Source organism: Camelus ferus, chromosome 6 (genome assembly GCF_009834535.1).
Source record: "Camelus ferus isolate YT-003-E chromosome 6, BCGSAC_Cfer_1.0, whole genome shotgun sequence".
In the NCBI taxonomy this organism is placed as follows: Eukaryota; Metazoa; Chordata; class Mammalia; order Artiodactyla; family Camelidae; genus Camelus; species Camelus ferus.
Genome location: NC_045701.1, coordinates 91,012,223 through 91,031,652, shown reverse-complemented (window position 1 = coordinate 91,031,652; position 19,430 = coordinate 91,012,223). Strand labels below are relative to the sequence as shown.

General features: G+C 46.2%; 1 protein-coding gene across 8 annotated transcripts in view; it reads right to left on the bottom strand.

The window, feature by feature from the left end:
• The window catches only part of PPP2R5C (protein phosphatase 2 regulatory subunit B'gamma), a 120,698-nt gene that overhangs the window by 67,787 nt on the left and 33,481 nt on the right, over positions 1-19,430 (bottom strand). For 2 of the 8 annotated variants that reach the window (XM_006175662.3, XM_032482663.1), the window contains exon 1: positions 15,522-15,739. The exons of 3 other annotated variants lie outside the window; for them this stretch is intronic. In XM_006175662.3, the coding sequence (XP_006175724.2) occupies positions 15,522-15,615 (94 nt within the window). In that variant the 5' untranslated portion in view covers positions 15,616-15,739. Of the gene's footprint in view, positions 1-4,934; positions 4,958-15,521; positions 15,745-19,430 lie in introns of those variants that run through there. 3 more of the 8 variants (XM_032482661.1, XM_006175661.3, XM_014551485.2) reach the window with 3 other exon arrangements.

The window sequence follows — 19,430 nt, the reverse complement described above, 5'->3', positions numbered from 1 at the left end:
ATGCTGCAAAGCAGAGAACAACCCTGACAGCAGCAAGCAGACAACAAGTGGGTCTGGGCAGCTAGCCTGCGAGGAACTGGATTTGGAAGGTGCCACTGCAGGGTGATGGTGGGGGCTGGAGGGACCTGCCCCACAATCGTGGCGCTGGGTCTCATCCTCCCCTGTGTGCTGAGACCTTCCCTCTGTGATCAGGGCAGACGCACAGAAAACCATCCAAGCGCTGACAAAACGCAACATGTTCACAGAGTCAAAGTTAAATGGAAAACTGCCTTCTTGAAAACACCCCTTCGCGGATACGAGAGCCTGACGTTCTGTTAAAACACAAGCACAATCAGGACATGCGTGAAGGTGAGCTGAGCTCAGTTACCTCAGGAGACTTTGGAAGCTGAACAGTGCTGATCGTGCAGGGCACCCAGAACCCCAAGTCCAGGCGGGGCCCTAACCAGGCCTCTCCCTCCTGTGGGCTTCCTTCTCGAAGCAGCAGGACAGAACGTCTAACAAGACCCAAGGCTGTACTCAGAATCCATAATAAGAGTTCTTACTTAAAAATTACGTGGAGTCTTTTCCTTTCCCCTCCTTTCTTCTTCGGGGGGAGGGGAGGACAAGCTCACGCCCCCCTTCCAAGGCTTACAGGACAGAAGTCCAGGGACGGCCCGCAGCCGGTGGCCGGCGTCCCGGTGAACACTAGCAACAGAGGCACGGGACACAGCAGGAAGAGGAATCTTACTCAGATTTCTCCTGAAGGTGACTTCAAACTTGAACCTTCCAATGTTCCAGGCTGGAAAAGTTGGTGAATGTATACTGTTTGTGAGGTGAGAATAAAGAATATCTTTGAGTTTCAAGGGAGGGTTAAAACAAACTTTTCTGCTCTCCCAGAGCAGACAGTTTGTCTACCTAATTAGCTTCTAATGATTATGCTTAGAGATGCAAACTAATAATGTATACCTGGGTGTAAGCATATATCCTGTGCTCACTTGGATTCATGTAACCTGATAAGACACCCCCTCTTCTAGCCTTATATATAATTATACCATTGAATAAAATAGACTTTTACAAAAACAGAGGGGAAATGCACATAACATACAATTAACCATTCTAAAGTATATAGTTCGGTGGCATTCAGTGCATTCACAGTGTTGTGCACCCAACCTCTCTCTCTAGTTTCAAAACCTTTTCACCGCCCTAGAGAATGCCCTAGAAGAACACCGGCGCCCTTTAAGTAGTCACTCCCCCTCCCCTCCCCCCAGCCCTCAGCAACCACTAATCTGCTTTCAGTCTCTATGGATTTGCCTGTTCTGGACATTTCATATAAAAGAAATAAAAAACAGGCTTTTAAGTTACATAAATTGTCTGAAATACTATGTGGTAATTCCAAATGTAAACAAGGTATAAATCTGGGATTTGCGGCTTAAAATAATGTTCTGGAGTCAGGATTTGACAGACCAGTAAAATTTCACAAGGAATCTTAAAGATTAAGGTTGGCTTACTTAAGTGACAAATAAGAACATTAAAAAAAATCATAAAAGATATTTTAATACCAAAAAGGACAATCTGAGAATAAGGATAGTCCTACAAATCAAATAAATTTAGCTTTATGAAAAACTCACACCACATCAGCTTTATTTTTGCCGGGACAGGTAAAAGCCTTGCCACAGAGCAGCACAGGCATTTGAAAATGACCCCGGGCGGTCAGTGTCAACACCTCTGAACCTAGAAATACTAAGCTGTACGCTCCTGGCTAAGAACTTGACCTTCCAAAGGTAACTTAGGGATGAAAGGGGTTTCACCCTGTAGGACTCTTCCTGATGGCCAGGACTGACAAGGTCTACACCTATCCCAAGAACCAACAGAAAAGGACGGCAGCTTTGCAAGAGACACCGCGTACTGACAACCAGGTAACTCCACTACACCCAGGTGGGTGAGGGCCAGCCCCGGATCTGGGGAGGTTACACGACAGATGGTCCAAGAAACAACCTTTACAGACACCAGAGCTGAAACAGGCATGCTTCCCCCAACTCGGCCTTTTAAACTGGGGCAAGCACTCTGAGCAGGGCCGGGTTGGGGGAGTCACAGAATAAACACAACCCACTTCCTGGAATATCAGTTTTACAAAGCAACTGAGTCATGTGAAACATACACCTTGAACTGTGATTATTATGAAGAAGAATACAAAATTCAAACAGCTTTCTGTGACAAAATCCGAGGCCTCAGAAACTTGAACATTTTGGGGGTTCTCTCTAGACTACACCAGGCCGCAGCCCCAGACTCCCAACACGGCGGGTTCTCCCTGTCACAGGCGCTGCCAGCAGTGTGGAGCACGCCGCCCTGACCTAACCGACTCTAGCCCGACAGGGCTACGCAGAGCGGCGGCCGGGAGCCTGACAAACTGGTCCTAAACTTTGCATGGGAATGAAGGGACCGGAATACAAAACAACTCGGAAAAGGAAGGGCGGGGCTGGAGGACTCCCACTTCCTGACTGGAGAGCTTCTGGCACAGCTACAGCAGTCACGATGGCGGTACAGACACACAGACCAACGGAACAGAACAGAGAGCCCAGAAATAAACCCTCACGTTTATGGTCCACTGATTTGCAACAAGCTTGCCAAGTCCACTCAACGGGGAAAGAACAGTCTTTTCAATAAACAGCGCTGGGAAAACTGGGCATCCACATGCCAGAGGGCGGAGGTGCACCTCTGCCTTGCACCACGGACAAAACTGAGCTCGGAGTGGCTCAAAGACCAAATTTAAGAGCTAAGATGGTAAAACTATTAGAAGAAAACAGGAACAAGTCTGCGGGTTAAGCAACGATCTCTGAGACAGGGCACCAAAAAGCACAAGCCATAAAAGACAGATTAGATGAACTGGACGTCACCCAAAGTAAAAACTCCTGTGCTGCAAGTGATACTGGCTGGAAAGTGAAAGGACAGCCCGCAGCCTGGGAGACGTCTGCAAAGCTGCCTGTGCTAGTGGATCACGATGCCACCCCGACTTTGCCCTGCAGGCCGCCCCACACTCAGCGGCCCTGTGGCTCCCTCTCACCCCGCTCAGCTCCCAGCTCGCCACAGCCTCCAGTCTTCTGCAGGACCTCCCCTCCCCTCGTGTGTCACCAGGAAAACCAGAGTCACTGGGCCTCACCCTCCCCAACCTCCTTGTTAAACCCCCTTCCTGCCCCGGAAATTTCTGAAAACTCTCTCTCTGCTGAGGATGACACGGAACGTCTGGTTTTCAGCAGGTCTGGTTCTGACAGCCTTACCATTCCCACAGCAGAAAGCAAGAGGGCCGACCGCACAGTGACAGTGCTCAAAATACAGCAAAACTGGTTCCTTCAACTAAAGGAAAGACGACAACGAAGGTCAGTTCAACCAGAACCCAACGGTGTGAGTGAAGGAGGCCTTGGCCGGGAAGTGGGGGCGAATGAGCTGCCTGCCTCCTGCACACTGCCCGCTGCCCTGGCGAGTGAGGACGTAGTCACCCCGACTGGGTGAGGGCTGCAGGGCGCACGCTGGACAGGGACTGGCAAAGTGAATTTCTGATCATGTCTCAGGTCCAGGCCCACAACGGTGCTCTCAGGACTGTGTTCTAGCCATGCAGAGTAAGAGCAGTCACTTCAAAGATGCAGAAAGGCAGCAGTACCCCTCTTCTGACTACGAAGCTGTCATTGTATGTGCCCGCCACTTCTAATGCTATGCCTTTCTGTCACTTTTTGGAATAGGTAATATGTTCTCACAGTTCAAACACACGCGCACACACACATGCACACACGGTAAAAACCCTGCCTGCCCCTCCCATCGGAAGGTGTCACTTCCAGCTTCCCGCCGGTCTTCGAGGCTCACTAGGAAACCAGGATGGAAGCCCCCGGCCCTCAGTCCCTGAGCCGTGACCAGGCAGGTGCTCCCTGCCTCTCCCCTGAGGGCTCTCTGACAACCTCCACTCATCAGTCCACACAGAGATGCTACTGACTCGATATAAACACTTTCCCAGCATCTCTCTCAGCACACCGCCACGCCCCACCCACAGCACGCTCCCCAGCATGTGAAGGGACCACCCCCGGTCCCTGCTGGCGTCCCGGGATCAGTGGGAGCTTTTCCAGTCTGACTTCTCCCGTGAGGCACGCCCTCCTCCTTGGTGCCTTCTGAGGACGAGCTGACATGCACCTCCAGCACCCGGCACAGGGCCAGTCACCAAGGCGGTGACTTCCAGATATTTGTCAAAGGAAGGAAACAAAGCTTTAGGTGGCTGCAAGGCAGAAGGTCGAGACTAAATTTTGTTCTCCTTTCTATTGGGTATATTCCATAAAGTTTTCCTTCTTTTTGAAATGAACTCAATTAACTAAGAAGTTTTTGCCTTGATTTCAACCTTATCTGGCACAACAGAGGATGCAGGGCTGCCCCCCACCGGCGCTGAGGCCAGGCGCACGTGGGCAGGGCGCTCTGAGCAGGGACAGGGAGGGAAACGTCACAGAGCTTTGTGAAAATCAGGAACGTGGATTCAGGCTTTTAAAAACTGCAAAGTAAACATCCCCTCAACTGTGCACATCACCACGGGGCAGCGGTCTTCGCTACCGCTCCCTCTCGGACAAACGCTTGCATGAAAACAGCCAGTTTTCGGACAAAGTCTGCCTCTCCGCCCGAGAGCTCCGTGTTCTAGTATTACCAACACAACAATATAGCTCATTTTGTTCTAAATTCTAAGAATTACTCACGAGGAATCTTTACCAGCAGTAAGTTTATGTTTAGCGCTGAAATACTCCTGTCAACTATGCTGAAAATGCAGCTTCAGCGTGAGCCCCTCAGGATGTGCGGGGCCCTGAAATCAAGTGGAAAGCAGCCCTGGAGGCCGCGTCCGGGCTCTGCTGGGGGAAGGCGGGGGGCCCTTCAAGGCTCCGCTGAGTTCCTCTCACCCACACCCACAAAGCCCCATGGGACAGCCTTACCTTCATGACCCAGAATCTGCATCTCCTGTTTTTCTAGATGCCACCATGAGATCAACTAACCTGGTTTCAGCTGCACTGCGCTCTGCGCCACTGTGAACACCTGTGAGCAGAAAGTTCTGCGTAGACAGATCCCTGTGATAAAGGGCCCACGCGGCCTGTGCGCGTCCAGGGAGGTGTGAGCCCAGGGCTGTGAGTCAGAAAACCCAAAGGCTTGTCCTCTGACTTCCAGCAAGCCGGGGAACCTCTCGGCTTTGGCTTCCACAGCTGTAAAAATGGGGCTAATGATACGTGTTCACTGCCTGGTGGGGAGGAGGTGGTTAATGAACACCTGTGCAGAGCTCTGAGATGAAAAAGGTTCCGGGCGCTAATGACAAACGAGGAGTCTCCATCCCCCTCTGGGTATCGGCCACGCGGTAGCCGGGGAGGACCAAACCGCCCCGAGCAAACTGGTCTTCCTAAACGACCTCTCTTAAGGCCTCACAATCTTGACAAACTCTGGAAGAAACGAAGGGCAGCGGCGCACGGTGTACCAGACGTGTGCAGGGATGCATGCACCATGGCGGGCGCCCGAGCTCCACTAGCTCTTGGGCTGCTCTGCCCGGGCTCTGCACACTCCTGACTGGTACAAATATTTACCCGGGCGGCGTGTTTGGTTACCATGGATGCCATCGTTAAGGCTATTACCTGGCTGGCAGGCCCGTTTCCTGCCAAAGAACACTGCACTGAATATGCGCCTTAAACTTCCCTTTCTATTTTTAACATTTAAACATGATGTATAGTGTTAAAAATTATTTTAGGGGCTCCAAGTTTAGCTTACATTTCACTTAAAGGCTCTCCTCCTTTTTTAAAATAGAGAAATTTCTCAAATAAGCCAATGATGAAGCCCATATACTAAATAACAAGATGAGACTGAAATGGTTTTTGTAAGCTGATATTTGGCTTTACATAAACACATGTGGGTGCACACACGCACACGTGCACACACACACACAGGAGTGGAATGACATACAGCAAACTCAAAACAATTCACTCGGAGACGCCAGAAAAGGTAGAAGACTGAGTTGGGGGATAAGCTATGGAGAATTCTAGTTTTATTAGAAAAATTTACATTTATTTAGAAAAATTTACAAGTGGCTTTTTTTTTTTTTTTGGATGGAGGAAGAGAAAAAAACACAGATGCTTGGTAAAAAGTATCCAGCTCATGTGGGAGAGATTTCCTAGGCCAAGGGTTTTCAATTATTTTTGGTGTCAGAACTGTGTCCTCTAAAAACATCTGGAGGACCCCAGAGAGCTTGGATCACGTGGGTTCCACCTACTGATACTGACCAGGTAAGAGAATGCGGAAAATGTTTGCTTACTAATCCACTGAAGCAAATAGGAATGGGCTCATGTCATGTTAACTTGAATATCATCACGAGAATAACTGCATTTAAAAAAATTAGCAAGAAGAAATATGCTGGTTTACATTTTAGCCTACCTCTTTAAGGTGTGACTTAACAGAGGCCAGGCAGATCTGCATTTCTGCTTCTGCATTCAGTTTGTTTGCTGTGCTGTTTTGGTTGAAATATATGAAGAGAAGTCCAACCTCACCTGACTTGTTTAGTTGAAAAAGAAGGGTGTTTCAATGACTTTCAAAAAATTGTGGATAATTTTCTTTGATTCTATGCTAACATCCAATAAGTGGTAATTTCTTAAAAGACTGGCGGCAATGTGCAACCTGAAGTCAGCCTGGTGGGTGTTTTGGTGACAGCACACCCCGTGGTGCGCCCTGCACCTTGAATGTCCCCCTGCCACGCGCGTCTGCAGCACCCTGGCTGTGACCTGCCGGTGGACTCATCAGTACGCCCGGTCTGTTAACCTCACCAGGCGGTGTCAGCACAAGGAGCTGTCTAGCTCATGCTGGCAGATACATGTTTTCCAAAACCCACATTTTTGCCTGCAATTTGAATTTTACCATGGCCAACAGTGTCACTGCTGTTTCCCCCCGAATCAACAGGGTTCCCTCGTTCCTTTTTGAGAAAACGTCTGACAGATATTCAGGTCTTAATAATTCAATCTGTCTGCTTTTTGTTCCTTCAAGTAAAAATGATGTTCCTAAAAAAAGTGGCTGGTTTGGCTTGCAACGCACACAACCGCACAGCGTTCCTGGGGAGGCCCCTGTACACAGCGCTTGGCCAGGGGCTTTACGTGCGCCCTGCAGGTCATCCACAGGAGGATGAAGGGAGTGTTTGCAAGGACTGAGACTTAGTAAAACCAACCATCTCGTGCACCATCAGGGACACTCTAAGATCAGATGGCGTGATGTGGTGGAGCACATGGTGGCTTCCAGCTGACACCCTGTCTGCTCGGTTGAAGGAGCGGCTCTCCACCGCTGCCTCTGCACCACTGGGCAAAGGGCCACACAGAGGAGGAGGCAGAGGTGGCCCTGTATTCTTAAGGAGACAGTTCTGGCCTTGCAGGCCCCTTGAAAGCATCTCAGGGACTCCAGGGGCCCACCGACCACACCTGTGAAGGCTGCCCTGTGCAAAGACCGAGGACTCCCCCACAGCTCCAGAGTTCTAGAAACATGGCTATCATATGTCAGCCTTGATAAGCTTGGCTTACTACCTGGAGGGGAAGAAAACAATTTCTAGTTGTCTGTGTACCAAAATGGTCTACAAACGCCAATACACACATACACACACATTCTCCCCACCCGTTCCTCCCTGAAGCCTACCACGAACAAAGGACCGGGAGTTTAGGAAAAACTGGGTTTGTTCCCTAGAGCGAAACATCACTCTTCTCATAACTTTGTAAGTCAAAATACTGTAACTAGAACACACTGCTCATGAAAAACACACCCAGCAGACAAAAATCCAAGTGCAGCGTAAGCAGCTCACACACATCGATGACAAAGAGGGGACGGGAAAATCCTAATCGAAGAGTGACCGCTCAAATGCTATTAAAAATACCACAATATTAAAACTTATAACAAAGTTATAGCTCAAATACTCTTTCAATTAAAAAACCCCAACACAAAAAAGGAATTCAGAGGAGTTTAAGGTCATGAGATTTGACAATAAGACAGTAAATGTTTAGAAGTCAAAAGGCTGAAGCCTCACCAAGCAGCACCTGCACTTAAAAACAACTCCAGGGAAATGACAAGTGAGGTCGCCCCATCTAGGACTCATCACAGATGAAATCTCTAACTTCTAAAAATAGAATTCCTTATGAATGTTATGTAAAGAGTTAAAGAGGGGGTGAGGATGTATAAAAGTGCTGATTTCTTATTGTGCTGAACAGCCGGGTCCATGAGAACGGCAGGGCTGAGCGGGACTCGGTAAGCACGCTGAACGAGCGGCCCGGAGACGGCGCCTGGGACAGTGTGACTCGCTGAGTTTGTGCACAGTGCACCAGCGGGACCCCGTGCGCTCCGGGTCGTAGACGATGCCGGTTTCTTTCAGGTGGTGAAATGACAAGCAAACTGCGAGGCTTGGTAAACGGGGGAGGGAGAGCAGAGAGAGAGACAGAGACAGGTGAGCTGCAAGAGGAACAAACACGGGGAGCACAGCGTCAGAAAAATAAAACAAGCTGTGGTTAAGATGCTGGCTCGGAATTACCACAGTGACCTAGAAAGGGGCCGATAACCACGGCGACCGCTAACACTGCCAGCGTCTTACGACATTCTGGGCACCATTCTAAGCGTTTTATATGTATTCACTCAGTCAACCCACATAAAGTCCAGAGGGGTACGTCCTTTTACTGCCACCCCATTCCCGTTTCCAGGCTCAGAAGCGAGCAACCTTGCCCGAGGAGGCGCAGCCAGCCTGCGTGGGGTGGGGGTGGGGGCGGGATCGGACCCTGGCCCTGTGGCTTCAGACCCCGCCTTTAACCACTAAGCATCCTGTCTCTCAAGGTCAGAGAGAACCTTGCTTCCACCTTAGAGTGTGTCTCAAAGGCTGTTACACTTTAAAAGACCAATAAAAATGGCAATAAACATCAAAAAAGGTGTACACCCCCAAAATCCCATTTGGTAAAATGGTGCAGCTGTTTGTGCGGCCACTGAGTTAGCCGCGAGGGGACCATGCTGGCTGGCAGGGGGCCACCGACCAGGCACTGGGCTGCAGGGTTTCCACCTCACCCCACTCATGACGACCAAGCCCCCGCCAGGTTATTTCACCAATGGCCACTAACTTGTCAACAGTGGAATAAAAGGAAAAACAAAGGAAAAGCCAAAACTTGAACATAAAAGACCACTACTCTCTATTTAGGAAATGATTTCTAAGTAATCACATTTCCTTTGCACATTTTTTTCTAAAGCGGAACATTTTAAAGATGATTCTCTCAAACGTTACGAAAAAGTTTAAACCTACATTAGAAGCTAAATCCCTGGATTCAGCTTTTGTACCTGCACTCGTGTCCCTGGGTTCAGTGACTACTCTGGTATCAGCACATCTGCTTTGCAATGGTTCTTCTCTTTGTTATTTGAAGTCGCAGACATCATGATACTTCGCCCCCAGATGCTTCCATCTGCAGTCCCCAAGAATGAGGACAGTTCCCACACTGCCACAGTCCCTGTAAAACTAGAATAATTCCACATCGTTCTGTATTCAACTTTCCAGAGGCCACAAGAATGTCTTCTGCAGGTTCGATTTTGTTTCAGAACAAAGATCTGCTTCAAAAAGACACCTGCACCCCAATGTTCATAGCAGCACTAGTTACAATAGCCAAGACATGGGAACAGCCTAAATGTCCATCAACAGATGACTGGATAAAGAAGATGTGGTATATTTATACAATGGAATACTATTCAGCCATAAAAACCGATAACGTGATGCCATTTGCAGCAAGATGGATGTTCCTGGAGAATGTCATTCTAAGTGAAGTAAGCCAGAAAGAGAAAGAAAAATGCCATGTGAGATCACTCATATGTGGAATCTAAAAAAAAAAGAACATAAATACAAAACAGAAACAGACTCATAGACATAGAATACAAACTTGTGGTTGCCAAGGGGGAGAAGGGTGGGAAGGGACAGAATGGGATTTCAAAAACTTGTAGATACTGACAGGCATATGTAGAATAGATAAACAAGATTATACTGTATAGTACAGGGAAATATATATAAGATCTTGTGGTAGCTCACAGAGAAAAAAAATGTGACAATGAATATATGTATGTTCATGTACAACTGAAAAATTATGCTCTACCCTGGAATTTGACACAACATTGTAAAATGACTATAACTCAAAAAAAAGTTGAAAAAAAAAAAGAACAAAGATCTGATACAGATTCACTTGCTATATTTGCTACATCTCTTTATTCTTTTTTTTTTTTTAATAACCAGAACGGCTTTTGATTTATGAATAATTCAAGGGCCTAAAACAAAGCCAGGTTTTACTTGCTGTAGTAGTTTGTCCTTGTGGACTTGAGCCATAATGTCTTCTTGAGATTAATGAGAATTCTCTTCCTTAAGCACATTAGTGAGAGAAACTATTTTGCCCCATTTCTTTTTTTCTGAGTTCTTCACACCCTTGGTGGTACTACTTCCATCCGACAGGAAGAGGAGACTTAGCCTGAAGCCAGGCCCAGAACAGAGTGGTTACCTGTGTCCATGTTTTCAACCGGTGACCTGTGTTTGTGAGCTTGACCAGGACGACTGACCGATCGAGTGATTAGCCAGGAACACACCAAATAACTACCACCTGAGTGGTCATTCAGGGACGTTACTTTACTTTCAACTCACCACCGGCGATGCGTGCTCACACTCTAGGGATGATGTCATGAGAACCCAGCTGACCATGACCTTCCTCAGCAAGCTTACGATTCAGGGAGGAGACAAGAAAATTAGCCAACAGCTAACACCTGGCAGACCTGGTAAGTGAACTGGGGCAGCGGGGAAGGAGACGATCAACTGTTTCCACACCGAGAGCACATCATGGAGTTTAGCAAACTCACGGAACCCCGAGATGAACTGAACTCCAGACACTCAAACACACAGGCTACAGAAAACGGGGCAGGTCAGAAGGTTCACGGGACGTGGAAGCCACCTCCCAGCACTGGGCCCAGGTGACAGCACAGGGCCTCAGACCCATTTCATTCGTTCCTGGGGCCAGGCCAGGAGGCCCCCTCCTCTTCCAGAACTGACTGGGAATGACCAGGTCACGGTGCAGGGCGGATTCAGTGCGAGAAAAGAGGCGGGGGATCGGCTCGGCCCTCACAGCCTGATGTGGCCCCTCCTTCCGTCTGGGATGGCCACCAGCTGCAGCCTGGGGACACGTATCTGGCGCGGGGCCGGAGACATGGACGCAGCCTGCTCACCCCCCAGGCAGGTGCTGGGGGGACAGACACGTCAGGCAGGGCTCCCGAGGGCTCGTCACACGCGCTGCAGGACCCACTGCAAGAGGATCACCAGAACCCGGTGTGAGGCACCCCAACTGCTCCGGCTGCCAGGACTCCGTCCTGTCCCCGGGGTTAAAAACACACCCCCTCTTCTTGGCTACTATCCTCACCTCTTTATTTTTGTCTTATTCTTCTACACAATTAACATCTTTTAATGAAAAAATTCTAGGAGTTTAGCTTCTGCTGCCGGGCAGGAGTCCTGATCAGCTCAGGGAAGATGCATTAACAAAGGTGTGCTGCGTCCCCAGAGTGTTCTTGTTACCCTGGCTACATTCCTCACCGTGGGGACATGAGGGACAACTTCACACAGAGGATCCCTCCATGTAGGCTTTAAAGCTGTATTTCTAAAAAGTCACTTTGCAGAGGGACAGGTACACAGCACACAGGAGTTTTAGTGAAGTAAAATCCCTGACTTGCGCTGACACCCTATTGGAGAGGAGTCCCCGGATTGATCTTTTGAGGGCACTTTTATTTCTGGTCGTCACTGAAATATTTTTCCTTCCTAATTCTGGGGGATGAGGACAGACTCAATCCCCACGGCATCTACAGATGTGCATCAGGCAGGAGCGTCCCACGCCTGGTGGCCCACGTGCGCGTGCACAAAGGCATGCCTGGTGGCACTGGCCAAGCATTGGATGGGCGGAGGGAGAGGAGCCCTTAGGGTCTGCCTTCCCCACGGCCTCCTGCAGGCTGGTCCCTACATTTTTATTGGAAAGGTAAAGACTTTCATTGACTTGGTGACTCAGGAATACTCATGAGAAACAAGTTCTCTATCAACAGACCTTCTAGCCCAGGAAAGCTGAAGAAACCCATACAGGGGCCCTGGTCCAGGAGGGGCCCAGGAAAAGGAGAATTTGCTCTCCAGCTCCCCACCAGGCTGCAGCTGCTATTCAGTCTTCCAAAGACAGACTTATCAGCCGAGTGTGTTTACTAACGACTGCAAGATCAGAGCAGTCAACTTTCTCAAGGCCAGAATAAAAGCCAGCTGGAAAAGGATGGAGATCGCGCTCTTCCTCTCTGGCCATTAACATCGTTCTGGCTTGGCTATTCTTATAGCCTTAAACCTGGCTAAGGAAGTGACATTTATTTTACTCTACTTAACAGGCAATTAAAAAACTCAAGGAATAGTCTAGAATAGGGTTTGGCAAATTATGTCCCATGAGCCAAGTCTGGCCCGCCACCTGTTTTTGGAAATAAAGCTTTACTGGAACATGGTCATTCCTATTTATCTACTTACTGTTGGTGGCTGCTTTCACAGTCAGAAACATCTACTCTCCAGACTTTTCTGAAAAAGTTTGTCAATCCTGGTCTAGAACAGTGCTGTCCAGTACAGCAGCCACTAGACACACGTGTCTATTTAAACTTAAAATAACTAAAATGAAGTAAGATTTAGAATTCGGTTTCTCAGTTGCACTGACCACATCTTAAGTGCTCAACAGTCACACGTGAGCAGGAGCCACCGCAGCGGACAGGATGGAGGACATGCCCGCCATCGCAGGCAGTTGTCCTGGACGGCACTGGAAGCACAGGCTTGAAGTCATCGAGCTAAATTTACAGCCATCAAGTTCCAGGTGACTCGCTCTCCTTCCACAGGGGGAGTTCAGACCAAGTTTCAACAATACGCCGTTTTTGCACTTGAACTTTTTAGGATGTGGGAATTCACTATATTAACTGCAAACTCTAGACTGTTTAATAGAAGATGACTATCAAACCAAGGACCACTGACCAGCTGAGTGAGCCTACTGGTTTGTTTGTTTACTTGATTGCCCCACCCCCCGGGGGACGTAAACTCTTGAAAGCTGGGCCTAGTGCTTGCTTCATGTTCCAAATTAGGAACCTGCTTGGCATGTGGTGGTAGGGACTCGACAAAAATTTGTAAAAATTTGCACCCTAGGCACAAAAGCTGTCACACACGAGAGGCCACTGAGACAGATGGATGTTGATAAGGCACTGGTGAAAAACCGCTAACATAACCCTGTGGCAAAGGTTCTACAGACAGCCAAAATTTCTATTTAAAAATGATTTTTTTTTTAAAGATTCCAAACAAAACAACACAACTGCCTGGGTCTGGGTTCTGGCCCCACCACTTACAGAGTGTGTGACCTTGGGCCAGTATTTCCCCCTGTGCGGAAGGCCCCTCCTCCCTGAGTGGAAACTCAGTGTCCCAGAAATGGGTCTGTGCCTCTGTGCTGCCCACCCCCACCTTTCAGCATCACTGTTACACCAGCCCTGCTCTCCCAGCACCTGCCCGGGGGCAGCTCTTCCTGGGCCTCCTGGACCAGGGCCCCTGTGTGGGTTTCTTCACTAAACCATCCATTTCTCTGGGGCGGGGACCCTCAGCACGGGACACACAGCAGAGCTGCTGAGTGGATATTAAATTGATCAAGACTCTAAAAAGCCAATATAAATAAAATAAATTCTGCTGAACTGCACATTAACATGCTTGCTCTAAAAAGTCCTTATGAGTAAATCAAGCATTCTTCAAGTTTCAAAAATTAGGAATTACCTCCACTGTTTGAACTAGAAGTTAGCTCTAGGCCCTAAAGGTTGCCCTTTCTTAAAAACTCAAGGCTCTTTTAGATAAATACACTTCCCTACTTTTTCCCTCCAGAATTAATTAGATAGCAACCAACCAACCACTCAACCGACAGCAAAAAAAAAATCCAAACGGGTCATAATAAAGCCTTAAAATTTTTAAAAATGTGGTATAAGATATAAATCAACTGATTCCACTGCAGAATAAATTCATAGTTCAGAAAATGACTAGTACATTGTCTAATAAAATCAGAAAATGCACAAAAAATCTTTTATAAGAAGATAACTTAGAAGTATAAAAGTATACATCTTACATGCAATAAAATTTTCTTATTCCTAGCTGGTTAGTGTTTAAGAACCAACTTAAACGTTAACAATTACATTCTATTTTGGTCTATTCAGTTCCTGCGACTAAAATACCTAAATGTTATCTGTGGTCAACATTTGCTTTTTCCTGGGTGCGCTGCAAAACAATGAATTTGTAGCCTGACCTACAGGTTGGTCATCGTGGACATTAATTTCCACCAGCTTCATTAAAGAGGGTTTGGAGAGAAAACCAACACCCATTTTATTCCAAGAGACTGGGCATTCATGTGGTTTTATCGTCCCTGGGTACACCCTAGGATCTGAAAAATCTTGTCTGGCATTTTAGTCATACAGACTATTAGTCACCTAAAAATCTTGCCCCCACCCTTCCTGAACATGGGTCCTTAAAGGAGATTCTAACAGGGCAGAGCTATGATGATATAAATTTTAAAGTGATTTGATGAAGCTTAACATGCATTTTCTATTTCACCCAATTGTGAACAAAAAATTTGTAGAACAGATATTTTTAAACGCTAAGAATAAGCATATGATTACCCTGATATGTATATTTTAATATAATTATTAATTACTATGGTAATTGTGCTTTTAGACTAAATTTTGAACCCAAATTTTGTATAAACTACAAGCAGCAAACTGTAATAATTAAAAGTGATCTATATATACATTGAAAACTTGTTGCCACTAAAATTTTAAATCAAATGTCAATACAGAGCCTATTTAAATGCCAACTGTTTCCTACTGTTCCATGAAACCGCTAACATCTCAGAAATTATGACCCACAATGGATTTCAATATTTCAAAGCAGAAGTATATTTCTTTCAGGCTCCGTGGCAAGAATGAAAACAATCCTCCTAAAGGAAGTTCTCCTCTAAGCACTTCTGCATATTTTCGGGCTGCGATTCATCTTTAATTCAGAGCTGTGTCCCCGGTGAAACCTGCGGGGTGTTAAGCAACGCAGATGTAACAGAAACTCTGCGTGCGGACAACTTGGCCAGGCGCCGGCGGCCCGCCTCTCCTTCCTCCCCCCACCCAATACCTTCCCCGGGCAGTGACTTCACATCCTTTGACATCAGCACGGCTCTGAAAGGGGGATGGGAGAGCGAGCAGAAAGCAGAAAAACCAGCTTTCAACTATGCATGCAAGGCCTCTCTCAAGACTCAAATTCTGTAAGTAGTTCGTAAAATGCCAAACTGCAGCGACACACCCAACCTCCTTGGGTCAGCTCGGCCACCACGCGGGGGGAGTTCTGCTGGAAAGGACTTCCTGCTTTTCTTATCTGAAGCACAATAGCCATTTATTAACTAACCACAGAAGGTTCCGTCTCAGTGACACACACAATAACTTACCTCGAATGTGGAGAAGGGCGGCGGGCGGGAAAGGCCCGTTGGAGCTGGCCGCGTCCACCACCATCCTGCTGCCCGCTCTGTTACATGTCAACATCTAGACTCCAGCGGGAAGGGCAGTGTACTCCTTAAGGCAAGAAACCAGCCTCCATTTTAGTTAAAAAAAAAGACACACTGAAGCTCTCTGCAGCTGGAGGGAGCTGGCCGCCTCGTGACGTCAGCAGGCACGCAGCCGCTGATTGGCCCAAAGCTGCAACTTAAAATGACACTAAAAAACTGCAAATGGAAAGAGCGCTCTTGTTTGGCTGTCAGTGTGCATTGAAAGCCTGGACATTTCTTGGCTTTCTGCAGTCTTCCTTTCTCAATAACTTTTAGGCAAGGATCCCGTCTCTGAAGGGGCAGGACTGAGGCCACAACCCGGGCCAGACTGTAAACAAATGATTCTCAGAAAGCCACCAAAAAAAAAAGTGTGCATATGTGTCTATGTGAACTTTAAATTTTAGCATTTCCCTAAGTGGTACCCCAAATTCAATGGTACTTTATACCCACCCGGCCACCTCCGACATTCTATTGCAAGTGCTGCCTGCATCATACTTAGCATTTTGACACCCCAGTATTTCTTAAGTAAATGGCTATTCAAACATGACAACCCCAATTTGTTAGTTTGGGCTCCCGTTCAGTCTCCTTACTACCCAGTTACAAACTAATGATCCTCAAACACTGGCTTTTCTCGAGGTCTAACTTTATTATTGGAAATATTCAGTTAAAAAATTGTATTGAAAATGAAAGCTTCTTTAATAGCTAAAGTGCTACAGATTAAAGTCTTTATCCCACTTGGCTGGGAAAAATTTTAAAAAAGCCATAAAATGAAATGTAAATGTTTACGGTGTCAACATATTACCTTAATTTTTCATATTTTGTTTAAATTAAAACTTTTTTAATTAAAAAGAGATATTTCACTTATTTTTATGGGGCTGGTATTAAAAGCTATTATTCGAATCTTAGTTTCCTATCTTCAATAAGGTTAATGTAAAAAGCTGTTTCAGGGAGAAGGACATCATCTCTGAGCTGGAATATCCTGGGGGGCGGAAGTGTGTGCTGGAGAGCGGACTCCCCACAGAAAGAAGAGTGATGACCATCTCTAAAAGAGAACGAGTAAGCTCTGAGAAAAACAGCTCTGCCCGAGAGAACTGAAAAAATTCCTCACTTCACACACACACACAACTAAGTTTGTCCAAACCACATCTCCTCTTTTTATAATTTCTCACACAACCCCCCACCCCCACACCTCACTTCCCCAGCTTGTGAACAAGAACCAAAAGCTCTCTGGTTCTCAAACATAATTCACAAGAATAAGAAACACCCGAAACGAGCGGGGTTGGCAGGTACATCTGTGGCTGGCACTCGACACATTTCAGTGAGCGAATGAACTCAGTCCCCCGCACTAGAAAGAATGTAGTTTTTACTATGTGTATCAATAGCCGTTTAAAAAATAATCAAATAAAAGCAAACCAATTCTACCCCACCCCCTCCTTCCACAGAGCTGAAGGACACTGCTGGGTTCCATAGCTGGCCATGAATTTAATTACAACGGAGGGGAGTGGGCTCTCACTGCCAGAGCACGCCTGGCCTCACACCTGCCTGGCTCCTCTGCTGTCTGAACAGCCTGGGCTCTGGGTCAGGTACTGGGGATCTGGATCCTGGCCGCCGACCCTATGAGTTCGTCAGGTGCTCGAGAGGGCTCTCCTTGGACTCCCCATCATCTTACTCAGGGAGTGATGCCAGAAGAACTGAGACTTAAGTGCAGTTAGAACGAGGCGTGCAGGGGGCTGGGTAAAGTGGTCAGGAAGCAAGTGCTCGCTGCAGATCTGTGCTTTAACAAGAGAGAGGGAGCTGCCTTCAAATAATTTAATGTCTCATAGGAGATGGGATGGGAAACGTGTCTGTCCTGAGACTGTGCTGATGAGTGGAATGCCGAAATAACAGGGAGAGACTCCTAGAATCTTTATATAAAATATAGAGATAAAAGTCAAAGAAAAAGTGAAGACACTTCTTGATGTATTTTTCCTAATGATCTCACATCAAAGGCTCTCAACTTTATTAGTGATTTTCGCCCCCTGCTCTTTTGAAGCCTTTTGCATATAAAGTAGTTCTTTAAAGAACTCAAAGTCTGTGATCTGGAAGTCACTGATGAAACATACTCTAAAATACAAAATAAGCAAACAAATAGATAAATAATATGGAGGAAAAAAAGGACTTGAACAAATAAAGCTAAGGTGTGTTTCTGGACTAGAAGCCCACATACTGTAAGTATGATGATGTTAATATTTCCCCAAATTGATTTATAGTTCTAAAGCAATTCTAGTCAAAATTCAGATGAGTCACTTTATTTTTCTGAGTATCTGACAAAATAATTCTGAAAGTTCACTTGGAAAAATAAAAGGCAAGAAGAACGAGAACACTTCTTATGAGAAAGGCAGGTCCTACCAACTATAAAGCTGATGAATGAAGGGCAGTGTGACAGGGGCTTAGAGGCACGTCACGGAGCAGAAGCAACAGCCCCAAACCAGTGAGTGTGTTCACACAAGTGTAACAGCGTAACGAAGAGAACTCCAATTGATGGGAAGGGAGCTTCAGTCAGATAACTGGCTGGCGACACGTGAGCAAAAGTCAATGTAAGTCTTCACCTCACACCAAAACAAAACCTGAGGTGGGTTAAATAAAAGACAAATACAGTTTGAAATGCAATCCGAAATTTGCCCCTCTTGCGGAGTGATGGAAATGTTAGCTATCTTGATTGTGGCGGTGGTTTCATAGGTGTGCACATCTATCAAAATTCATCAGCTGTACATCTGAAATATGCGTACTTTACTGCACAGAAATTATACCACAATAAAGTTGTTAAAAAAAAAGACAAATAGTTAAAATTTTTAAAAGTCAAAATCATGCCCCGCCCTCTCCGCACCCCCACCCAAATCCCCACAGCTTTTAGAAGAGGGAAGTGGAAATTCTCAAGCAAGAAAAGGCCATTTAAAAAACACTGGGCAAACCCTTAAGGGATATTCCTCACATTAAAAAATTTACGAATTTCTCTATGTTCCCTTCAAAAATCAAAAGGAAACATAAACGTTATATGTACGAATTAATATTATGCTGTAATGAGGGAAAAAAACTGAGACCTCTGTATTTAAATGATTCAGTTTACAAAAGGACTATAACTGTTCAATAATTGAGTGAAAAAAATATTTCTTTGCCTATCAAATCAGCAATAATTTTTAAAATGATAATTACTCAGTACTGGTGAAAGGCATATTGTAACCCTGCCAACAAATCTGTAAGTTGTTCCGATCCTTTCGAAAAATAATTTGAGACTATGTACCAAGATTCTTTGTTTAAGGATGTTTACTTTTGGGAATCTACTAGCCATAAGTGAGCATCGTGTTTTAAAACATCTATTTTAAACATTGTGCTAAAACACATATAACATAAAATTTACCATCTTAACCATTTTTAAGTGTACAGCTCTAAGTGCATTAGGTACATACATGACCACCATCCATCCCCAGAACTCTTTCCAACTTGCAAAACAGAAACTTCCCCCATTAAACACTTCTTCCCCTTCCCTCTCCCCCAGCCCTTGGCAACCACCATTCTACTTTCTGTCTCTTTGAATATGACCACTCTGGGTACCTGATGTAAGTGGAATCACACTGTGACTGGATTACGTCACTCAGCGTAATGTCCTCAAGGTTCATCCATGCTGTAGCAGATGTCAGAATTTCTTTCCCTTTTAAGGCTGAGTAGTAAGTGTATGGTACGGGGATACAGCACACTGTTCTATTCATCCCTTGATATATATATATACAATACCCCTTGGGCTATTTCTGCTATAATATGCTATAATACTGCTGC